This window comes from Takifugu flavidus, chromosome 9, assembly GCF_003711565.1.
Source record: "Takifugu flavidus isolate HTHZ2018 chromosome 9, ASM371156v2, whole genome shotgun sequence".
In the NCBI taxonomy this organism is placed as follows: domain Eukaryota; kingdom Metazoa; phylum Chordata; class Actinopteri; order Tetraodontiformes; family Tetraodontidae; genus Takifugu; species Takifugu flavidus.
Window position 1 is genome coordinate 9462055 of NC_079528.1, and position 21591 is coordinate 9483645.

The 21591-nt window shown below is 43.5% G+C and overlaps 4 protein-coding genes and 1 long non-coding RNA gene across 22 annotated transcripts; 3 read left to right on the forward strand and 2 right to left on the reverse strand.

The window, feature by feature from the left end:
• Positions 1–218: 218 nt before the first annotated feature.
• Positions 219–5428, reverse strand: LOC130531590 (cytochrome c oxidase assembly protein COX18, mitochondrial). Of its 4 annotated transcripts, none has more exons than XM_057043663.1 (7): positions 5280–5428; positions 4378–4863; positions 4085–4185; positions 2437–2591; positions 2259–2371; positions 1290–1397; positions 219–468 (listed from the first exon to the last, which is right to left on the reverse strand). In XM_057043663.1, exons 1-7 carry the CDS (start codon positions 5283–5285, stop codon positions 307–309), a joined length of 1131 nt encoding a protein of 376 aa, XP_056899643.1. In that variant the 5' UTR covers positions 5286–5428; the 3' UTR covers positions 219–306. The 4 variants fall into 4 exon arrangements, with proteins under 4 accessions (XP_056899643.1, XP_056899645.1, XP_056899642.1 ...); XM_057043665.1 differs by having other exon boundaries at positions 219–439; positions 2259–2374; XM_057043662.1 differs by having other exon boundaries at positions 2259–2374; positions 5280–5426.
• A 482-nt stretch (positions 5429–5910) lies between these two features.
• On the forward strand, positions 5911–11436 carry selenot2 (selenoprotein T, 2). The gene is made up of 6 exons (XM_057043671.1): positions 5911–6122; positions 6548–6658; positions 6770–6896; positions 9306–9393; positions 9471–9606; positions 10731–11436. Exons 1-5 carry the CDS (start codon positions 5929–5931, stop codon positions 9587–9589), a joined length of 639 nt encoding a protein of 212 aa, XP_056899651.1. The 5' UTR covers positions 5911–5928; the 3' UTR covers positions 9590–9606; positions 10731–11436.
• Positions 7189–8315, reverse strand: LOC130531597 (uncharacterized). Of its 2 annotated transcripts, none has more exons than XR_008952140.1 (4): positions 8215–8315; positions 7813–7911; positions 7360–7550; positions 7189–7317 (listed from the first exon to the last, which is right to left on the reverse strand). It is a non-coding gene; the product is annotated as an uncharacterized LOC130531597 (long non-coding RNA). The 2 variants fall into 2 exon arrangements; XR_008952141.1 differs by lacking the exon at positions 8215–8315 and adding an exon at positions 8056–8118.
• Positions 11437–12221: 785 nt separating the features above from the next.
• Positions 12222–14179, forward strand: mrps12 (mitochondrial ribosomal protein S12). Of its 3 annotated transcripts, none has more exons than XM_057043674.1 (3): positions 12222–12415; positions 13261–13309; positions 13745–14179. In XM_057043674.1, the coding sequence occupies exons 2-3, from the start codon at positions 13261–13263 to the stop codon at positions 14125–14127; spliced, it is 432 nt and encodes a 143-aa protein (XP_056899654.1). In that variant the 5' UTR covers positions 12222–12415; the 3' UTR covers positions 14128–14179. The 3 variants fall into 3 exon arrangements, with proteins under 3 accessions (XP_056899654.1, XP_056899653.1, XP_056899655.1); XM_057043673.1 differs by lacking the exon at positions 12222–12415 and adding an exon at positions 12521–12656; XM_057043675.1 differs by lacking the exons at positions 12222–12415; positions 13261–13309 and adding an exon at positions 13347–13576.
• A 3339-nt stretch (positions 14180–17518) lies between these two features.
• On the forward strand, positions 17519–21119 carry LOC130531637 (uncharacterized). 12 transcript variants are annotated; one of them, XR_008952162.1, is made up of 14 exons: positions 17559–17834; positions 17929–17995; positions 18099–18266; positions 18447–18572; positions 18852–18923; positions 19031–19136; positions 19362–19519; positions 19599–19654; positions 19731–19858; positions 19934–20031; positions 20139–20308; positions 20398–20541; positions 20626–20694; positions 20779–21119. XR_008952162.1 is itself a non-coding variant. In XM_057043721.1 (9 exons), exons 5-9 carry the CDS (start codon positions 19386–19388, stop codon positions 20890–20892), a joined length of 564 nt encoding a protein of 187 aa, XP_056899701.1. In that variant the 5' UTR covers positions 17556–18266; positions 18447–18572; positions 18852–18923; positions 19031–19136; positions 19362–19385; the 3' UTR covers positions 20893–21119. The 12 variants fall into 12 exon arrangements, 3 of the variants coding, with proteins under 3 accessions (XP_056899700.1, XP_056899701.1, XP_056899702.1); XR_008952163.1 differs by having other exon boundaries at positions 18102–18266; XR_008952160.1 differs by having other exon boundaries at positions 17556–17995.
• Positions 21120–21591: the final 472 nt, after the last annotated feature.

Genomic DNA, 21591 nt, shown 5'->3' on the forward strand with positions numbered 1-21591 from the left:
AATTCTGTTGTTCTCTTTGCTGTTTTTATCCTTTGTGAGGCACTTTGTGCTACCTAGCGTATGAAAAGTGCCATATAAATAAAGATTGATTTGATTTGATTTGATACTAGATTATTCTGATGTCATGAATTTACAGCTTCAGGGGCAATAATCAGATAATAACCAGGAAAACGGGGGAAAAGTCAAAATGTTATCCCAGTTCAGTCAAAAAGGGCTGATTGCAACAAATGTCAAATGTCTTTTATTTGCAGTGAACACCTGTGGCGCCTTTATGGTATCGAAGGTATATACATGCTATCAGAGCATTTACTTGCAGTACTTGTTGACAAATGCTGTTAGCAGGTCTCTGTATGGAGTATCTGAACGTTGAGCTTGCAACTTGAGTAGTTTATGGGCTGTAGGAGAGCGTAGGACCAGGTTGTGACAGAATCCCACCAGGCTGGAAGAGAACCAGTATAGTGCCATGGACTAGGAGAGACAACTGGTGTTAGACTCTGAGAACCAGAGATGACAACAGCAAAAACTTCTCACTGCACAGAAGTGTTGGAACCATCATGTGAAGCTGATTAATCTGCCACCAGTTTCCTACTAAAACACCTACTTGATATATTTGTGAGCAGAGGCCAGCTGTCAATCAAGCTTTATAGCAGATGTGAATAGTGATTAAAACCAAAGCAATATTTAAACCCTTTAAACACAATTTTGTTTGCCAAAAGTTACTTCCAACAGGGAAAATGTATGTGCTCTGATGTAAATTTGATATATTAAACTAAATATGATTACTAATGATGCAAATAATCCTGAATTTGATGGCCCCCGTTAGCATTAGCACCTGCTTCGGTAGTAAATGAGCTGACGTAATTATCTGTAACCTTAAAATGTTTGAAAGATAATTAAATCTGATGTATTAAACTTAAGAGTAAATAACAAAATCTGACCAAAAACTATTGATATTTCTCATCTTGGATCACTTTTATTTTTCTACATATTCTGATATATGAGAGAAAGTTTTATTATCATCATGATGTTGGGAAGCTGATCAATGTGTGGTCAGATATCGTAGTCATAATCGCAGGGGTTAAATTCTTTGTAAAACACCTGAGCAGCTCCATGTTTGGAACCTTCGAATTCGCAAGAATGTAGAAACCCGAAATCCTGAACCCGAGGCTGGTACACGTACACTTAAACCCTTAACACGTCGCACTTAAGCTGATTACCATTAAGCCCTTTGTGTGTTTTTCAGGATCCAATTCAGTGGGGAAACTACTGTGATTTGATATTTAACTTACAGAAGGGACTGAAGCAGCAACTGGAATCATCAACACTGAGAAAACCCGGATGAAATTTGTGGTGAGCCTCTGAAAACGAGATTGGTTGAGTTTCTGCAAAGAAAACACCTGAACAAGAAGAAGAAATATGAATGAACATAAACAACAGAAGTATTGGTTAACAGGGTGTTAGGGATGGTTAACAGGGTGTTGGGGTTAGGGTTAACAGGGTGTTAGGGATGGTTAACAGGTATTGGGGTTAGGGTTAACAGGGTGTTGGGTTAGGGTGAACAGGGTGTTGGGGTAGGGTTAACAGGGTGTTAGGGATGGTTAACAGGGTGTTAGGGGTGGTTAACAGGGTGTTGGGGTTAGGGTTAACAGGGTGTTGGGTTAGGGTGAACAGGGTGTTGGGGTTAGGGTTAACAGGGTGTTAGGGATGGTTAACAGGGTGTTAGGGGTGGTTAACAGGGTGTTGGGGTTAGGGTTAACAGGGTGTTAGGGATGGTTAACAGGGTGTTGGGGTTAGGGTTAACAGGGTGTTAGGGATGGTTAACAGGGTGTTGGGGTTAGGGTTAACAGGGTGTTAGGGATGGTTAACAGGGTGTTGGGGTTAGGGTTAACAGGGTGTTAGGGATGGTTAACAGGGTGTTAAGGATGGTTAACAGGGTGTTGGGGTTAGGGTTAACAGGGTGTTAGGGATGGTGAACAGGTATTGGGGTTAGGGTTAACAGGGTGTTGGGGTTAGGGTTAACAGGTATTGGGGTTAGGGTTAACAGGGTGTTGGGGTTATGGTTAACAGGGTGTTAGGGATGGTTAACATGGTGTTAGGGATGGTTAACAGGGTGTTGGGGTTAGGGTAACAGGGTGTTAGGGATGGTTAACAGGGTGGCTCATGCGAAGAGTCATTTGCTTTGACCGTGTAGGTTGTGAAATTGACAGAAAAAAGGAGGGGGGGTTGATTGACAAGTGCTCTGCACAAAGCATACTGACCTCTACAATGAGCAGGTTGGTGAGTCCAAGACACAAGGGCAAGATCCATGTGGAGTCGGGGGAGGTCAGGTCTGGAAACCACAGAGCACCTCCTGTTGTGAGACCACACTGCCCTGCTGCACAACAGATAATTAGTTGTGAACCACAGACAACTGCTCAGGAGTCAATGCAAGCTTACCAGGTTGATTCAGACTCAGGTTACGCAAAGCCAGAGAGAGGCTGATCCACAGAGGCAGCTGAACCCAAACTAGCAGGCTTGCCTTGAATGGGTGGCAGTTGTCCCTGATGTAGAGCTGCGACACCAGATGACGCAGGTGCTTCTGGAACTGGAACCTAAAATCAGATAAAACTGAAGTGGAACATTGCTTTTCCTCACAACCTGAACTACTGCAAAGAACTCAGTCCTGTGATTGAGTGGACTGGAGCCTGCGGAAAAACCTCCAGATCAACGCTAGCAAAACCAAGGAGCTGGTGGTGGATCTCCGCAGGCGTAACAACCCCCCGCCTGCACCGGTGAACACCTGGGAACGGACATCGACGTTGTGAAGACCTATAAGTACCTGGGTGTTCACCTAAACAATAACCTGGACTGGACACACAACACAGACGCCCTTGTCAAGAAGGGCAATAGCAGACTGTTCCTGCTCAGGAGGCTGAGGTCTTTGGGAGTGCAGGGACCCCTCCTGAGGACTTTCTATGACTCTGTGGTGGGATCAGCCATCTATTATGGGATAGTCTGCTGGTCCAGTAGCATCACGGACAGGGACAGGAGGAGGATGGACAGACTGGTGAGGAAGGCCAGCTCTGTCCTGGGATGTCCCCTGGACAGGGAAAGGAGGAGGATGGACAGACTGGTGAGGAGGGCCAGCTCTGTCCTAGGATGTCCCCTGGACAGGGACAGGAGGAGGATGGACAGACTGGTGAGGAGGGCCAGCTCTGTCCTGGGATGTCCCCTGGACAGGGACAGGAGGAGGATGGACAGACTGGTGAGGAGGGCCAGCTCTGTCCTGGGATGTCCCCTGGACATATACTGTATATTCTTTTTTATATATTTTCTATTCTTATTTTGATTTTTTTTCTCTGCGTGTTTTTGCTGCTGTTGTGCTGTAAATTTCCCCATTGTGGGACAAATAAAGGAATCTGAATCTGACTTTTACTTGAAGTAAACTGAACCCAAACCTTTTAGAAATATGGACACCATTCCAGAAGAACGCGTCCAGACCAAAATCTGTTGGTTGGGTGGTTCAAAGGAGAAAGCAAAGATTCTACAGTCCAGTCCTTGAAACTTCTCCAGCTCAGTGTTGGAAGATGATGCACTCTGCCATTTTAAAGGGTTAGGGTTAGGGTTAGCCCCAACTGGTTAGGGTTAGCCCCAACTGGTTAGGGTTAACCCCAACTGGTTAGGGTTAGCCCCAACTGGTTAGGGTTAGCCCCAACTGGTTAGGGTTAGGGTTAGCCCCAACTGGCTCAGGTGACTTACAACTATGACAGAAAAGGCTCCAAACAAACTTCAAACGAGTGCTCCCTTCCTGTCTGTTTGAAACTTCACCGTGTTTTTGAAAACTTACTTTTAATCCACAGTGTGAGCAAGCCTCTTAGCTCTGTTCGGTATTACTGCAGGAATTAAAATTAAGTTTAGATCAATGAATTAAACTAAACTGGATCAGAAGCAGGACCAAAGAAACTGTGGATCCATATTGGATCATATTTAACAGATGTTAGAAGCTCGGATTGTTCCAATTAGTTTATGAATATGAGGCAAATGAGGTAGATTCTTCTTCAGGAATCAGTAAGGTTTCCATTTCTTTTACTTATGTGTTTCTTACCGTTTTTCTCTTTCGGTCCAGCCTCTCTCTTTTCCTTGAAACGAAACTTCATATCGAAGCCTCTTTGCCAGCTCAGAGATTTCAGCCTGTAGTGCCTCCACCTAAAATCAGAGTGATGTTACCATGGTGAGGCCTGAGAAAACACAATGACATCCATACCTGACCTTGAGCTTGGCAGAAGGTTAACAGAAGAGAGGGGGAGGAAAATATACAGCTGTGGTCCTGATCAGTTTATCTATGGCCTAATCAGCGCTGTACATCAAACTAAATGAGTTGTGTCCTCTGTCACTGACCTTGGCAATGATGACCACCTGGTAGGTCGCGAGAGGTAGAGTGATCAGCGTCCTGACCATCACTGTTGACATGATGATGCTCAACCACCATGGAAACCCAGTCACCTGCTGCACTCCCATCAGATACTGTTCACAGAGGTGCACTGGACCCGATTCTGCCAGACTGTTATACCAGCCAGAACCGGCACTTGTGCTGTTGCCTGACATGGACTGAGCCCTCGACACAACGCTCAATCCCAACAATGACCCATCTTTTAAAAAAACTCTGCTTCCTGACAGAGTCTTGGGACATAAGGGAGTCCTGATTGCTGAGAAGGTCCTCATATTTGATAAAGTCCTGACACCCAAAGCTAAATTTACAGGTACTCCGGGACAGCAGGCAGCAGGGGCAGACCAGGTGTAACCAGGGGGAAGTGCCCTGGCCACCACAGAACACCTGACTCTGCGTGGTGGGGGTTGCAGGAACTTCATAATGAACATGTTGACCTAAAAAAAGACTTGGATTAAAAACGGCGTGATTGAGTTTTCAAATTAAGGGACAAGGCAGCTGCCAGCTGTCATATATAATATACAGTATAATCATAACACCAAGTGTTTAGTCTGTAAAATTCTGGTTATGTCTTCTGTCTAATTGGTCTTTTAATCAGTTCATTTCAGAGTGGTTGGCTCGTAGTTTATATGATTACATTTTTTTTTACTAACAATAACTTAATTAAATGGCAAAATAGAACATCTACACGATCATCATATCAAATTGATTTTACTTAAAAATGTGTTGACGTAAGAAGTGAACATACCTGTTTAACGTCGGTGTGCAAGTGACATGCAATTTAAACAGATCGTGAGGAACAGTTTACAGAAAAATAATTGATACAATTAAATTTTTATTCTTTTCTTTTCACCTTCATCCCTTCATACACACGCCGCAAAGACCTCCAAAGATGACGTCACGGTGTTTACTGCTGTGCGTCGAGTAATTGTGACGCAAGATGGCGAGGTTTTTTTTAATTTCCCCAAGTAAAATTATATTATACAAATAAAACTTGTGAATTATACTCATTAATCTAATTCCACTATAGTGACAACGGCGAAAAGTCGGTAAACTACTACAAGCTTTTGAACAAAACCGGAAACAAGCATATATACTTTCAAAGTAATACAACGAGAAACCGCTTTATTTATGGTTAATTTTTTTTAAGAACATCTAATTTAACTAATTTAACATCTAAATTTAACATCTAATTATTTTCACATATTTATCAAGACTGACGAAATTGGGAGCAACTTTGAAACATTATTTCTTTTAATCCTTTTAATCCTTCCTATAATGAGGTCTTGTATAGGCCGACACTATACACGACCTCATTATAGGGAAAGGATTTCCCTATAATCAAATGTAATAAAAAAAAACATTAAATGACAGCTGATTCAAAATGTTTTGTCATCACCAATCACAAAATCGATTCCAAAATTTTAAAGATAAGGCTTTTCCCCGGCTCTTACTGTGGTGAATAAGAAACAATGCTTCCGGTTTCCGCTGAATAAACAAGTATGGCGGAGTACAACCAGATCGGTGTGCTGTCGGCTCTGCTCCTTTTCACAGCCCTGACGGCCAGGGACATTTATCTTGTGAGAACGGGTCTCCAGCGAGGTCAGGTCACAACTTCGAGCCTTTACCGAGACCCTGGCCAGGCTAAACCCAAGTCAACTCTGTACAACGGGCCGGTCCTCAAGTTCCAGTACTGGTGAGTTAGCTGCGCTGCTACATGCTAACTGGCGTCATAATTAAAAATGGTAATCTGGCTGCAGTACGATACCTTATAGATTTGAACGTTATTTTTCAATCGTCTAAATATTAAGACGATTCTATTTTCTGTTCATCACTTATCTTTCTCCTCCTATCTCTCCTCTCATGTTTATATCCCTCTGCAGTCCCTTTCAATAGCTGTTTGTTGGTAGTAGCACTTATATCAGGTAAATTAGGACCATATGGTACGATTTCATTCACATTGGTCTCAGTTGCATAGTGGCTTGATTGTGTTTCTCAGTGTAAGTCGTGTCTGCGTCCTATTCTTGCTCTACCATTGTTCATTGACTTGTTCACCCCTGACCCTAACCTCAACCCTAACCCTGACCCTAACCCTAATAACTGGCCCATCATGTTTTCCAGTATCTCCTGAGGCTACAGCAAAGTATTCCAAGAGTACTCGCGGGCAATAAACCAGCTGTACCCGGGCATACGCATTGAAGGAGAAAATTACCCTCCGACTCCCTTCAACAAGTGAGTTGAGTTATCATGTGTTTGTTAACATGCTAGCTGACCGATCACCTGAAGTGCTGGCAGTAAGTTATTTACCAATGAGAGCTCACTTTTCACCTGTTTTGTGTTAAGGTTGATGGGCAGCCTGTTTTCCTACCTGAAGATGCTTTCCATCCTCCTTATTATCAGTGGTCAGAATCCCTTCATCCTTCTTGGCCTCGATACTCCGAGAGCTTGGATCTGGAGTCAGGAGAACAAGGTAAGAGATTCAGATGGGCTGATTGGTAGTCAATCAGGCAGCAGCATCTGTAGCTCTACAAAAACAGTACTTGCTTTTGGTACTTTTCTTTTACATCACAAGGAAACATTTTCCTGATTTTCTGTGCCCCTTGGAGAAGATGTAACAAGGCAATAGTTTAGGAAAGTTGTATTAAGCTGAATTTAACAGGAATTTAACACACATGTTATAGGGAATAACCCTAACCCTAACCCTAAAAACATTTATGAAAATAAATGCAAAAAAAAAATGACAGAAACCAGGAAAAGAAACAGCAACAACACCCTAACCCTAAATATTCTGTTTCTTCAAATGCTGCAGAGTGAAAACACTTGTTTGGTGTGAATCTGGAAAAGATCACCAAGACGAGCTAACCCTAACCAAGACGATCTAACCCCTAACCCTCTAACCCTAACCAAGACGATCTAACCCTAACCCCTCTAACCCTAACCAAGACGATCTAACCCTAACCCTCTAACCCTAACCAAGACGATCTAACCCTAACCCTCTAACCCTAACCCTCTAACCCTAACCAAGACGATCTAACCCTAACCCTCTAACCCTAACCAAGACGATCTAACCCTAACCCTCTAACCCTAACCCTCTAACCCTAACCAAGACGATCTAACCCTAACCCTCTAACCCTAACCAAGACGATCTAACCCTAACCCTCTAACCCCTCTAACCCTAACCTCTAACCCTAACCCTAACCAAGACGATCTAACCCTAACCCTAACCCCCTAAACCCTAACCCTCTAACCCTAACCCTCTAATTCCTAACCCTCACCAAGACGATCTAACCTAACCCTCTAACCCTAACCCCTCTAACCCTAACCCCTCTAACCCTAACCCCCTAAACCCTAACCCTAACCCTCTAATTCCTAACCCTCACCAAGACGATCTAACCCTACCCCTCTAACCCTAACCCCCTAAACCCTAACCCTCTAATTCCTAACCCTCACCAAGACGATCTAACCTAACCCCTCTAACCCTAACCCTCTAACCCCCTAAACCCTAACCCTCTAACCCTCTAACCCTAACCCCCCTAAACCCTAACCTCTAACCCTAACCCCCTAAACCCTAACCCTCTAACCCTAACCCCTCTAATTCCTAACCCTCACCAAGACGATCTAACCCTAACCCCTAACCCTAACCCTCTAACCCTAACCCCCTAAACCCTAACCCCCTAACCCTAACCCCCTAAACCCTAACCCCTAACCCTAACCCCCTAACCCCCTAAACCCTACCCCCTAAACCCTAACCCCCTAAACCCTAACCCTCTAACCCTAACCCCCTAAACCCTAACCCTCTAACCCTAACCCTCTAATTCCTAACCCTCACCAAGACGATCTAACCCTAACCCTCTAACCCTAACCCCTCTAACCCTAACCCCCTAACCCTCTAAACCCTGGATATAATCAGAAATCTGAATATAGTACTTATGTCCATGTAATGTTTAATTTTTTTTAAAAGTTTTGAAATCTAACAATTCTATTTTGACTTTGTCTCTCTAGGGTATTGAATTCAGATTGAGAAATTATTTTGGCTGTAAGATTATCAAAAAAATACAGGTTCTGGAAACTTTCCTCCTGCAGTGCACGCAGACTGAAGCTATTTTCCTATTTAATATTCAGTGTTTATGCAGAAGAAATACATGAAATGATCAATGCTGATCTTTGTGATTGTTAATTAGAGCAATTATGTTGTATATGTCTTAATGTGGCATTTATAATAATGGCAATAAAAAACACTAGTATTCTTAATTGTGTCTATACACAAACCTGTACATGGAATATGTAGGACCAGTTCCCTTAGTGAACAGAAAATATGACTGATATGTGTTTAGAAAGAAAATGTACATCTAAACCCAATTTTTAAAAGGAATTCATTAAAAATCAGTTTTGCATTTAACAGGAAGTATATGTACAGTATATGTATATACTGTATATATGTCTTATCTTATTTTTATTTTATTTATCTTATTCTAGTGTTGTCTTCTTTATGTTGAATGTCGCAGCGTCACACCAAGACAAATTCTTAGCTTGTGTAATACTGTGTATTACATGAACAATGGCAATAAATCTGCTTCAATTCAATTCAAGGTTATTGTCAAGAATTTCCCAGTCTGATCACTCACAAGTTGAAAGAGTTGTAAAAATCGTTGTCCTGCACACGGGGCTTCTCTCGGTGCTGCCCTCTAAGCGAATCGAGTCCTGGTGTGGGTGCGAGTGGTCCGACAGGATTTTTAATAAAAGCCAATAATATTCTGTGCTGCTTTTGCCACCACCTTTAAGTGGTTTCTTGTTGCTGGCTGTGCAGGCCCATGATGTGTGTAAGATGTCCTCCTCAGAATTTCCATCGATTAAATTGGTTTCAATTACTGTTTGGTAGATCTTCTCCTGTCTAATGGCCTACTTCCTCTGTAACATGATGGAGACTCATTTTCTGTCCACTGGAGCCTTTGAGGTCACTCTCAATGGTGAGTTGGGATTTAACAGGAATCTCTGGTTTGGGTTTGATGTCAGGGAAGTAAATGTGCTTCTTTTCCATGATCAGATGTTCCTCTGTGGTCAAAGCTTCAGTCGGGTTATGTCCCAAACATTCAGGAAATCTTCAAGATTCTTGACAACCAGTTGAAAATCAACACGGTGGATCAAATGAGCTTCTCCCCCTAGACTGACGGCACCCTCAGGTGTGTAATGATTTTAATATTAGATGGTGCTTTGATATTCTGTTAATGAGTGTTCATGATCAATGGGTGGCATCTTTGACTGTCCATCAGACAGAACTTTACTGAAGTATTTACATGTGGCACATTTTTGTAACCCTTTCACAACAATAATGACATAAAATGCAAACAATGGAAATGTGATTTCAACAAGATTTTACTCTTGTTGAATTCATCATCTACCTGCTGCAAAGACGGCGACCGGTACCTGTCGGGCCCCAGGTACCTGGAGGGTCCCCCCAAAACTAAGATGAATGAAAATATAATAATTACATGACAAAAAATAGATCAGTAAGTTAGTGTTTCTAAATAGTGTACCGTAACACTCAATTTGGGTAAATTGGTTATTTTAATCAATTTTCCTGGAATGGTGTAGCCTTGAAAGTTCTCCAGTTCTGTGGGAGCCTTTCCGGCGTTTGCTCCCATCTGACCTCATTAATTAATTCTGCCGTTACTTTTTCACCTGTAAGACTTTGAAAACACTGTAAGGGTTCTATTTTTGGACTCCTGTGCTTTCAACACCATCCACTCAAGGTCACCTTGATGGCCTGAGGAGGTTAGGATCATTTGATGTGTGCGGGCCACTGCCGAGGAGTTTTTATGAGACTCTGGTGGCAACTGTGGTCCCCTATACAGTGAAAGGAAGACAAAGAGCACGACCTCTGTGAAAATGCCCTTTGCACAGATGAGTACAGTATCTGAGGACCTTCGAGAAACATCTGTAAAAAGACAAATTAAAGCTGAAGTGGAACTGGACTCCTGAACCTAACGGACTCAAAACATGCCAGTAAATCCACCAAAGACTGGCTGAAAATTGAGGAGAGTCCTGGAATTGTCGAGTCAAAGCCTGGATCTTAATACCAATGAGGGGTGTCATGAAGCATCCTGTACCTGCCAGAAACCCATCAAAGCCGTCTGCTATTGGACAACTAAGCAGAGGAGGACGAGTACAGAGGGCAGATGGAGGAGACAGAGGAAATTGAGAAAATTGATCTGCAATGTTAAAGTGATTTTCTAATGTAGCATTAAATTGTTCATTTCAAAGAGGATTGACCAAAACTCTGTGCCTCTTTGTGTGTTTCCCCCAGATGTGCTGACTTTAAGTGTCCTGGAACAGTGGTCTTTCAATTGTTGGCGCGCATGAAGGTTTGGCCTCAAAACAGAACCTGTAAGGTCCAGCCAGATATATTTGCCACAATGATTGAACTCTGCTACGTCAGCTCTAAAGAAGCTCCAATTCACTCGTTAGTTGTCAGTCATACTGGCACAAGTCTCCTGGAATATTGCCTGTGTTGCCCTTTTTGATTTTGTGTTTGAGAATAGAGCAAGCACCATCAGGATCCATTCAGATTCAGGCCCTTTATTGTCCCACACGGGGACATTTACAGTGCAACAACATCAAGAGCACGCAGAGAAATTAAGATAAAATAGAATAGAATTTGGAATATAGAAAGAGGATGTATATTTACAATAATCCAGATAAATGGATACTCGGCCCCTGTACACCTGTACATAGTACAGAGGGTGAATACTATATACATATCAGAATATATAATATTCAGATTGTGCTAGCGGGCGTTATGTTTATTGTGCAGTCTGACAGCAGCCGTTAGGAAAGATCTGCGATACCTCTCCTTCACCCAGCGAGGGTGGAGCAGCCGCTCCCTGAAGGTGCTGCCAGGGTGTCCTGTGGGGGGGGACGTGTTGTTCAACATGGATGACAGCTTAGCCATCATCCATCAACGCACATAAACATGTGTGAAATCACAATAAAAATCAATATTGTGAAACAAAGTGATGGTTGTTTGTCAAAGGGAAGTTTAAGTTATTCTATATGTTTTTATGTATTTCTATATATTGTTCTGCAAAAACTTGGGCAACCCTGGTCAAATGTTCTGTTCATGTGAGGAGTTAAGCAGGTGAAAGTTGAAGACGGGTTTAGGGTTAGGGTTAACCCTAACATAACAACAGGATTAGGGTTAGGGTTAACCCTTACATAACAGGGTTAGGGTTAGGGTTAACCCTAACATAACGACAGGATTAGGGTTAGGGTTAACCCTAACATAACGACAGGATTAGGGTTAGGGTTAACCCTAACATAACGACAGGATTAGGGTTAGGGTTAACCCTTACATAACAGGGTTAGGGTTAACCCTAACATAACAACAGGGTTAGGGTTAACCCTAACATAACAACAGGGTTAGGGTTAGGGTTAACCCTTACATAACAACAGGATTAGGGTTAGGGTTAACCCTTACATAACAGGGTTAGGGTTAACCCTAACATAACAACAGGGTTAGGGTTAGGTTAACCCTAACATAACAACAGGGTTAGGGTTAGGGTTAACCCTTACATAACAACAGGATTAGGGTTAGGGTTAACCCTAACATAACGACAGGATTAGGGTTAGGGTTAACCCTTACATAACAGGGTTAGGGTTAACCCTAACATAACAACAGGGTTAGGGTTAGGGTTAACCTTAACACAACATAACCCTAATTGCTCATAGAATTGCTTAAACATTTCAGAACTTATTTTTGAATGCACGACGCCTCCCGGAGAATCTGGCAGAATCTACAGTTGTGGTTGAATCTTCAACATTGTTCAACGTTTGCACAAATATGACCGTTATGCCATCAGAGGAAAACCTCTTCCCTCAACACACATTTCAGCATCGGAAGTCTGACGAAGATCGACACTTAGACAAGCGTGGTGCGTTTGAGGTTCCTGTGGAAATACGAGGTTCACGTACAACTACCTGCGATGAGCAAAGGTATGTTCGGAGAGCGATTTTGTTTTTTTAAATCTCTTAAGCGTAACAACTACCTTTTTGTTAAATGATGAACGGACGTTTAGTACTCAAACACATTAAAATATTTCAACAGAGATTATTTTCCCGATTTCGGGGGAAGAATTACTAGGTAGCACTTCCGCACAGAGCAAGGGCCGGTAGTTGCGTTAGCCTAACCCCGTGTTACTGTTTCGTCCTTGTGTCGTTCTTCAATTGAGATGCGGTAAATCTCCTCACATTCTACCCTTTAACTTAATTAACTGACAACTTTTTTTTACTGTAGTTACCGATCGTCGAGTCACCAGGCGACGTTATTTCACAATCCCCGTCTCGTAATCGCTGTTTAACAAAGTTAGCTGTTAGCCACTGTATATGTTGCGTCCAATCCCAAAACATTAGCTGGCATGTTCGTTTTTATTTTACAGTTAATATAACTTTCTTAAGCTTAAAGTGAGGGAAATGCCACGCAGCATTTATGAAATGGGTCTTGGTCAACGTTATACGATACAATTTTATGTATCATAGTTCACCTTCATCTTATATGTATTGAAGAATTTTTAAATAGATTTTTTGTACGACTCAAATGTAGTCCATAAAGAGGTCGATTTAAGTGTCAATCAGGCTATTGCTAACCAAATGACACCAATAACTAAGGTTACCTGATTCGAAATGAATGTATTACTAGCTCAAGAGAAATGTAGCTGTTCTAGGAATTAACTGTAAAAGCCGTATATTAAACGTATCAGCAGTACAAGCCTTTTAGGTATCTAGATCCCATGTGCTGTTTTTGCTGTTATTTCCTTTATTGAGTTATTATTTTGTTTCAGATGCCTTTGTTCTTGTGTCTGAGACCAGCGCTGACATCTCTTTTCCAAGGTTGATCCACACTTATATCATGTTATGTACATTTTTCAATGTATCATCCTACTTTGATTAAAAATACAAATTTTCTGAAAGCTGACTGGATTATGCTTTCAATAAGCTGTTATCTTCCTAGTGAAAAGATACAGTAGACACAGATGCTGAGCAATAGTACAAGTAATAATCAGAATTCATGTTATTATTATTGTCATTAGAGGGGAATTGTATCACAGGGAGTCTCTCAGCAATTTATATGTGCAGCTTTGCACAGATAAGTAAGCGGTAAGAGTTCACTCAGGAAGGGATTGAAAGTATTTGAGGGTGTCATAATTCATTTGTATAAACCTAATTTATTTATGGCTATAGAGTGATGTATATGGATTGTTTAAAATTGTTCCCATGTTTCCAAATAAGTCATAACTTTATGTTTTATCCATAATTTATTAACAGCATCGTTGCACAGTTTTGAATGGATGGGCCACCCTCTCTACAGAACAATGGCAACCCTCAACCAGATGCACCGTCAAGGGAAGCCCAAACCACCTCCTAGGTCTCTCAGTGCTACATTTGGTTGTCCCCAACTTAAGGCAGTGGTGCTCAAGACGATGATTCGGAAGCCTAAGAAGCCCAACTCTGCAAACAGGAAGTGTGCTCGTGTACGGCTCTCTAATGGGAAGGAAGCAGTGGCATTTATTCCTGGGGAAGGACATAATCTACAGGAACACAATGTAGTGCTGGTGGAGGGTGGGAGGACCCAGGACTTGCCTGGAGTAAAACTCAAAGTTGTCCGAGGAAAATATGACTGTGCCCATGTGGTGAAAAAGAAACAGTAGAGTGAGCCCCACTGACACTGAACCTGGAATTAAAGAATAAAGGAAAAGAAAACGTGATATGTCTTTTGTAAATCCAGATGAATTCTGCCCATGTAAAGAAAATACTGGTCATGTGATAGTGATTGTTCTAATAAAAAATGTATTTATATGGAAGGGATTATCAAATAAATTTAAATTACATGCATAAACATTTTTTGTCACAAAACAATGGTTTCAGGCCTTGATATTTTAATTTGTCTTAACTTATTTGTTCATCTTAGTTAGCCCTGCAATAAGTTGGTGACTTGATCCTACCTCTTGCTGAAAGGTAGCTTGGATAGGCTCCCCCTTTCCTGATTTATGTAGGAGGGGGGTTTATTGATTGACAATGTGTGATGGCATAAAACAGAGGTGTCAAACTCAAATAGCCAGTGGGCAAAAATTTTAAACTGGGACAAAGTCACGGGCCAACATTGATATTTATTGAGAAAAATCTTCCTCCAGCTCTAACACGGAATCTTTTGGGATGGACCCAAACTAGTTTTGCTCAACAACTGAACATGGAACCAGCAAAGTTCAACACAATACAATATATAATTTATTATTGCACACATGCAAAATTGAAATTCAAATAATAAAAAACATCACTGGCATTCATGACTTTTCTTTTTATTTGCAGCCTTCTGAATTAAATTTCAAGGGTATTAGGGTTAGGGTTAGTATTAGGGTTAGAGTTAGGGTTAGGGTTCAGGGTTCAGGGTTTGGGATAAAACTTAGGGTTAGGGTTAGAGTTAGGTGAATGCTGTATACACTCAAGGCCCCCCACAGGGACCAGGGCAAGGCACTGGCCGACGCATGTTAGGGTTAGGGTTAGGGTTAGAGTTACGGTTAGAGTTAGGGTTAGGGTTAGGGTTAGAGGGTTAGGGTTAGGTTAGGGTTAGAGTTACGGTTAGAGTTAGGGTTAGGGTTAGAGTTAGAGGGTTAGAGTTAGAGGGTTAGGGTTAGGGTTGGGGTTCAGGGTTTGGGTTAAAACTTTTTGTGCACTGGCCTAATGGTCGGACTGATGGCAAGGTGTGCAGGTCAGAGTCACCTCTCAATAGGGGTCAAAGTTCGAGGCCGGGTATGGGTGGGGAGGGGGAGAGGGAGAGGAGGACATCAGGTTACTTCAGTCAGATTGTAAATAAAATAAAATAGAGTAAAAAAAAGTTATGTAATAAAAGTAGGGGGACGATAAATAAGTAAATGGATAGGTGAATAAGAAACTGGTTCAGCTTATAAAAATATTAAATTGTTTATATTGGCTGACTGGGGAAGGGTGGTTCTAGGGGTGTTCATTGAGGCCATGTGGTGTCTTTGTGCCTAATTTGTTGATCCATATACGTTCCGCTCTCCTCCTCTGTCCCACTGTCCAGCAGTTATTGGTTTCCAGCCCTGAGATGATAAGGTGGCTGACTGGATGCTCTTGGAAGTGTCGGACGAGGGAGGTGCCAAGTCGACTTCCTGCTATATTGTAAAGGTGCTGTGTTAGACGGGTATGTATGGAATTTTGTGTTTCGCCTATATAATGTTTATTGCAGAGGGTGCATGTGATGATGTAGACTACGTTGGTGGAATGGATGGAAGTGAGGCCTAGCGTGGGGAACCCTGTACCAGTGTATGTGTTTTGAATGAATTTTCTGTTTCGGTAGTGTTGGCTATGTCTGGGTCAGGGTGTGATGAATTGGTCCGGGAATTTGGATGTGGTGAGTATGGAATGGAGGTTTCTGTTTTTTCTGTGTGCTAGGATGATCTTGTGGTTATAGAAGGCCGGATGTTGGTGTAGTATGGTTGAAAAGTTTTGTTTAATGGTGTACTGTAGGGTTGTGGTTCTATGTGAAAAAGTAGAAATGAATGGTATGATTTGTGATTTTTGTGGCAAGGCTGAGGTCTGTGGGTCTGGGACTCCCCCTCAATTGCCCTCTATGTTTGTGGGTGTGTTAGGGTTAGGGTTAGGGGTAGGAGGGGGGTTGGGGTGAGGGTTGGGGTTAGGAAGAAGGTTGGGGATGGGGTTAGGGAGGAGGTGGGGGTTAGGTTTAGGGGGGTTGAGGTTAGGGTTAGGGTTGGGGGTAGGTTTAGGGTTAGGCTTTCCCCTGGGGCGAAGCCCCTGGAAAGCAAAGCACTGGCCATCCAAGGGGGTCCCAGGCAGAGACTCCCATCCCCAAAGTTAAATATCCACCACCCTAAGGTGGTGGGGTTTCCAAAAATTAGGCCTTCTTGGCCTTAGCTGAGATCAGCCTCGTACGACGTTTCGGCCTCTATTGGCCTTCATCAGGCAGGCTGATCATAAATAATTATGTTGGCCTTTTGGCCTTAGCAAAAAATCGGTCCCTCGCTTTTGTCCCTTTCCCACCTCCTAATTGTAATTTTTCGATTTCTCTCTTTGTTCCCTTCTCTAATTGATTTCCCCTCTTCTGTTCCCATGTTGTTTCTTTGGTGGCTATTCTAATTATGAGCCGTTCCATTTATCTTTGCCTTTAAATACTTTTCTTATTTTGTCCTTGTATTTTTTAGTTTTCAATTTAAATTTCCCTTCCCTTCTTTTGGATCTTGCCCCTTGTTTTCGTTTTGTTCCTTCTTCCCCTCTGTTTCTTGTCCAATTTCTGTTTCCCCTTTTATACTCCCCGCTTTTTGCTTTCCATGTTTTTTGCTTTTAATTTAAGTGTCCCCTCCCTTCCCTTGTATCTTGCCTCTTATATTTTCCTCTTTATAGCCTCTCCCCTGCTTTTGTTCTCTTCTTTAATTCTCCTCTTTCCTTAACCCAATTTTTCCTTTCCTCTCTTTTGCCTCCCAATACCTTTGCCTTCACCTTAGCCTCGTTAGGCCATGTGGCACTACACTTGTCCTGTATCTCTTTCCCTTCCTCCTCTGGGCCCCCCGTATGCGGGCTTAGTTGGGGGGACAATTTGAGTTGGGTTTGATTGACAGGTACAAGGTAGCGGGCACTAGATTGGGTTTAGGCATGGGGACATCAGTTTGGTTTAGAACAACAGGGTTAGGGTTAGGGTTAGGGTTAGAGGGTTAGGGTTAGAGTTTTAGGGTTAGGGTTAGAGGGTTAGGGTTAGGTTAGGGGTTAGGGTTAGGTTAGGGTTAGGGTTAGAGGTTAGGCAGGGGTTAGGGTTAGGGGTTAGGGTTAGGGTTAGGGTTAGGGTTAGGGTTAGGGTTAGGGTTGGGTTGGGTTTTGGGGTTAGGGTTAGGGGTTAGGGTTAGGGGTTAGGGTTAGGGTTAGGTGCTAGGTTTCAGTTTTAGGGTTAGGGGTTAGGGTTAGAGTTAGGGTTCTTTTAGGGTTAGGGTTAGTTTTTTCGGTATTTTATTTTTATAGGGTTAGGGTTAGGTTTTTAAGGTTAGGAACTCTGGCGCCGCTTTGCGGCGCCAGAGTTCCGTGCACGGGCCATCACTTATGTCAGGCCAGGATCGGCTCATTTTAGGTTCAGGCCCCCCGGAACTTGTGTGCCCAATTTAAGGATCCAGCGCCATTCAGCCCGGATCCGCTGGACAGTGGACCACATGGGGTCATGCTCAATGACCGTTGCTTGAAGCGACGGCCATCCGTGGTTTAGAAAATGATTCACCAGCGGGGTGTGGGTTTCCTTTTTTCTAAGTATGTTATATCTATGTTGGGTAAACCGCAGGAGGAGGGTGTTTCTGGTCTCCCCAACATACTGAATGCCACACACCCCGCAAGTGATCAGGTAAACACAATTTCTTGTGTGGGGACTTCCATGGGTTTCCCCCTTAAAAACATCTTTGTGTACCTGGCTCCGTATCCACACTCTGTGTTTGTAGAATTCACCGCGGCTTCGGGACGCTGCCGTCGGAAGAGGCCTTATTTTGGCCTTGACCAACAGGTCCCGTAAGTTTTTGTTTTTTCTATATGCCGCGATGATTCTGCAGTCCGAGAAGGTGGAGTGGTTGCTCAGGATTTTTGAAAAATTGTTTTTGATGTTTTTCATAAGTAGGGTGGCCGGAAAGGAATATGTCGTCACCAGGGGAACTACAGAGGACACATGGACCGGCTTTGCCTCGAGGAACTCTCTGAGAGCCTGTCTCCTGAAGGACCTCGAGTATCCTCTGGTGGAGAGAGCCCGGAACAGTGTCCTGGTGGCCTCCATGAAATCTCCCTGGTGCGTACATATCCTGTGGAATCTCAATAGTTGAGATTTTAGCAGGCCTTTAAAAATATGTTTAGGGTGGAAACTGCTCCGATGCAGTAGTGCATGTGAGTCAGTTTCCTTAAAGAACACCTTTACATCAAGGTTATTCGTGGCGTTAAATTTCTCCCCTTTAAATGTGGTTGTGTCCAGGAAGTCCACCGACCCACTGTTTATGGTGGACTTAAGTTTGATGGATGGATTGTGCCGGTTGAGTGAATTGAGGAATTCCCCAAATTCCTCCTGTGTGTGATGCCAAACACCCCAAATGTCATCCAGGTACCTAAAATAATGTAAGGGCTTTTTTCCACAAGCCGCCAACGCCGATGTCTCCCACTCAGCCATAAAAATGTTGGCGTAGGCTGGTGCAAATTTTTTGCCCATTGCCGTTCCCTTAATTTGTAAATAAAATTTGTTATCAAATTGAAAATCGTTTCGTCTCAAATTAATATCAAGGAGTTGGAGAAGCTCCTTTTCCGGTCGTTTTTTATTTGGGAATTTAGAGAAAATGTTTTTCACCGCCTGGATGCCTTCATTTATGTCAATATTTGTGTACAGGCTGTCAATGTCCAGGGTGAATAAAAATGAATTGGAGGGAACGTGCAATTTGGAGACTTTTTGGATGAAGTCGTAAGTATCCTGAATGTATGAGGGGTGTTTGCATGAGAGGGGATTTAAGAAATAATCAATGTACTCCGCCGTGTGGTAAGTTTCACTATCACAATCACTCACAATAGGGCGGCCCGGAGGAATGATGTGCGGCCTGCTCCACTTGGCCGGATCCTTATGGATTTTAGGGAGTAAATAAAAAAGTCTGGCCCTGGGCTGTGGATTCCCCATCAGGTATTTATGTTGTTTCTTGTTTATAAATTTTTTCTCTAATAATTTGTTGATGATCTGCTCCACCAATTTAGTTGTTTCCAGATAGATAGGTTTGTCCAATTCTTTGTAATAATTCACATCTTCTAATTGTCTCCTGCCTTCCCATAGGTATTGTTCCCTGTCCATAATTACCACTGCGCTGCCTTTGTCCGCCGGCTTTATGATAATATTGATATTTTGTCTCAGCTCCTGCAGGGCTGTGGCCTCCTCATGGCTAAGGTTAGGCATCACCCTGCAGGGCCGAAATTTATGGTCAAAATATTGTTTGTCCGCTGTGATCAGCGTCTGGACTTCTGGGGGCAGTGTGTCCATGGACGGAGTCCAAGTGGACCTGGGAGTGAACGGTGGGGGCTCAGAATCACCATCCATTCCGCTATTTTGAAAATGGGATGCCAATTTAAGTCTCCTGTGGTATTGCTGCAGGTCCCATCTAGCCTGCTCCAGGAGATCCTTGTTGGTCCCTTTGTGTTGGGATAAATGTGAGTCCCCTGTTTAATAATTTGAATTGTGGTTTTGTTAATTTAAATTTCTTAGCCAAAACAATGACGTTTTTAGACCCCTCCTGAAAAGGCAGGCTTATGGGGTCTGGCAGTTTACATGGTCAAACCAGTGTTGGAGCATGTTTCTGGCTGTGGCCCTCGTCCAATGGACGTGGTCATTGAGCGTTGAGAAGAGATGGGAAGGTAAAAGAGGGATGAAGAGACAGTTTTTCCTAATTTGTGAGTTTAGAAATTTAAGGTTTCTTTGTTCTTTTGCAGGGAGGAGACTGGAAAAGTTAACCAGCGGCACCCAAATCCCCGCGCTGGGAAAGCGCTCATCTGCCGTTTCGACCGCCGCTCTCATTTGGGCAGACAAGGTGAGTCTTTCCTTCTGAGAGCGATTGTTAAGGCCAAAGGCCAAGATGACGTGCTCCACCTCTGTGTAGACTGTGGCCTTTTTTAGGATCTCCTGTGCATGCCTAAGGTTTGCCCCTGGGTAACTCTCCACCTGCAGTTGGTCATTTGTGAATGGGGGGAATCTGCTCAGATTGGAGTCCCCCAGAATGAGCCACTTTTTAGTAACGCTCAGGCCCCAATCCTGCATTTTGTTATTTGTGTGGATGTGTCTGGTGGCTCTGCGTGTCTCCGGTTCAGGTGAGTAAGGTTGTTGGGGGGGTTTTTTTTTACATCCATTTTGAGCTTACTTTGCACCGCTGACCTGAGCCTCCTGGCCATCTGTCCAGTGCCCTCCACTGGTGAGGGCAAAGGGACCAATTTCTGCTCGCTCAGGTCAATGAGCAGGTCCGTTTCTATCGGAGCATCCAAGATGGAGTCCGTCTCCACTACGCAGCAGGGGTTTAGCTTAGGGGAGGAGGTTACCGTAGTAGGTAGGTGGGCTGAACGGGGGGTTCTCTGTGGCTGTGGTGGGTTATCTTGGGCTGGGATGTCTAAAAGATTTTCCTCTCTTATAGGTGACCATCCTCCTGATTCCTCCGTTTCCGTGCCAACTGACACCTTTTGAACAGATCTGGGTGGAGCAGGTGATGTGGGAACCAATTCCAATTGTTTTGGTGGTTGATGCACCTCAACTGTAACTGTATGTTTGTCCACTGGTGTTGTTTCAGTGTCATTGGCCATCTGTAAAGCAGGTGGATCTGCAGCAGGAGGAGGAGGGGAGGAGAGAGAGGATGACGGCGGCGCAGGACCGATTGTCCCCTCACCTCCCATTCTGGCAATGATGTGTGCCTGTGCCTGCTCCAGAGTCTCCCCATGGAGCCGTTTGCCCAGGTTCCGTTTTGCCCAAATGGAGGCAATCTGGAAAGGTCCCTCCCATCCCTGGAGTGACAACTGGGCAAGCGCCCCCAGCTCCAACTCCAGTTCATACATATAATGATCCCGGAGGATCATCATGGTAGTTGCCTCCCAGTTCCTGGCATTCCCCTCTAATAAAAGACTTGTTCTCTGATTAGGATTTGCAGGTTTTATTGTGTTTGCCAGGTTTATAGACAGTTTTCTGATGGTGGGAGGGGACTGTTCAGCCAAAGTGATGTTAAGATGATGGGTAATTTTAATTATTTTAAACATGGTTCGAATTTTAAGACCAAAATCTGGGTCATCAGATTTAGGCTTATTTTTGTTAATGGTTGTCCGATTATTTGTGTTTTGTTGCATTGCAGCGTTCCCCCTGTTATATGAACGCGCGTTGCGATTTTTATGATAATTGTGCGGGGCCGAGTAACGTCCCCGCGGTTCAAAAAATTGCGGCTGGAAGCCTCGCTTCTGGAAGCGTTGTTGCGGGGCATAGTCGTCCCGTCTGCTACTCATCCTCGTAACCGAGGCGTAGCTGCGACGTTCCCGGCTCCGGTACGGTCCCCCGTCACGTCCGTTGCGGTGTTCCGCCTCCGGAGCACGGTTCCTGCCATCATGGCGGAGCCAGT

Excerpts from the sequence above, each read along its gene's own strand:
- mrps12 (XM_057043674.1), top strand. The coding sequence starts at position 13,261 with ATGCCTTTGTTCTTGTGTCTGAGACCAGCGCTGACATCTCTTTTCCAA. Across the intron at positions 13,310-13,744 it reads GCTGACATCTCTTTTCCAAG|CATCGTTGCACAGTTTTGAA; the intron begins GTTGATCCACAC and ends ATTTATTAACAG.
- LOC130531590 (XM_057043662.1), bottom strand. Across the intron at positions 2,375-2,436 it reads CCTGAGTCTGAATCAACCTG|CAGGGCAGTGTGGTCTCACA; the intron begins GTAAGCTTGCAT and ends TCTGTTGTGCAG. Across the intron at positions 469-1,289 it reads TTGCTGCTTCAGTCCCTTCT|TCCATGGCACTATACTGGTT; the intron begins GTAAGTTAAATA and ends TGTCTCTCCTAG.
- LOC130531637 (XM_057043720.1), top strand. The coding sequence starts at position 17,706 with ATGATTCACCAGCGGGGTGTGGGTTTCCTTTTTTCTAAGTATGTTATA. Across the intron at positions 17,835-17,928 it reads CACACCCCGCAAGTGATCAG|AATTCACCGCGGCTTCGGGA; the intron begins GTAAACACAATT and ends CTGTGTTTGTAG. Across the intron at positions 18,924-19,030 it reads GAGACTTTTTGGATGAAGTC|GGCGGCCCGGAGGAATGATG; the intron begins GTAAGTATCCTG and ends CACTCACAATAG.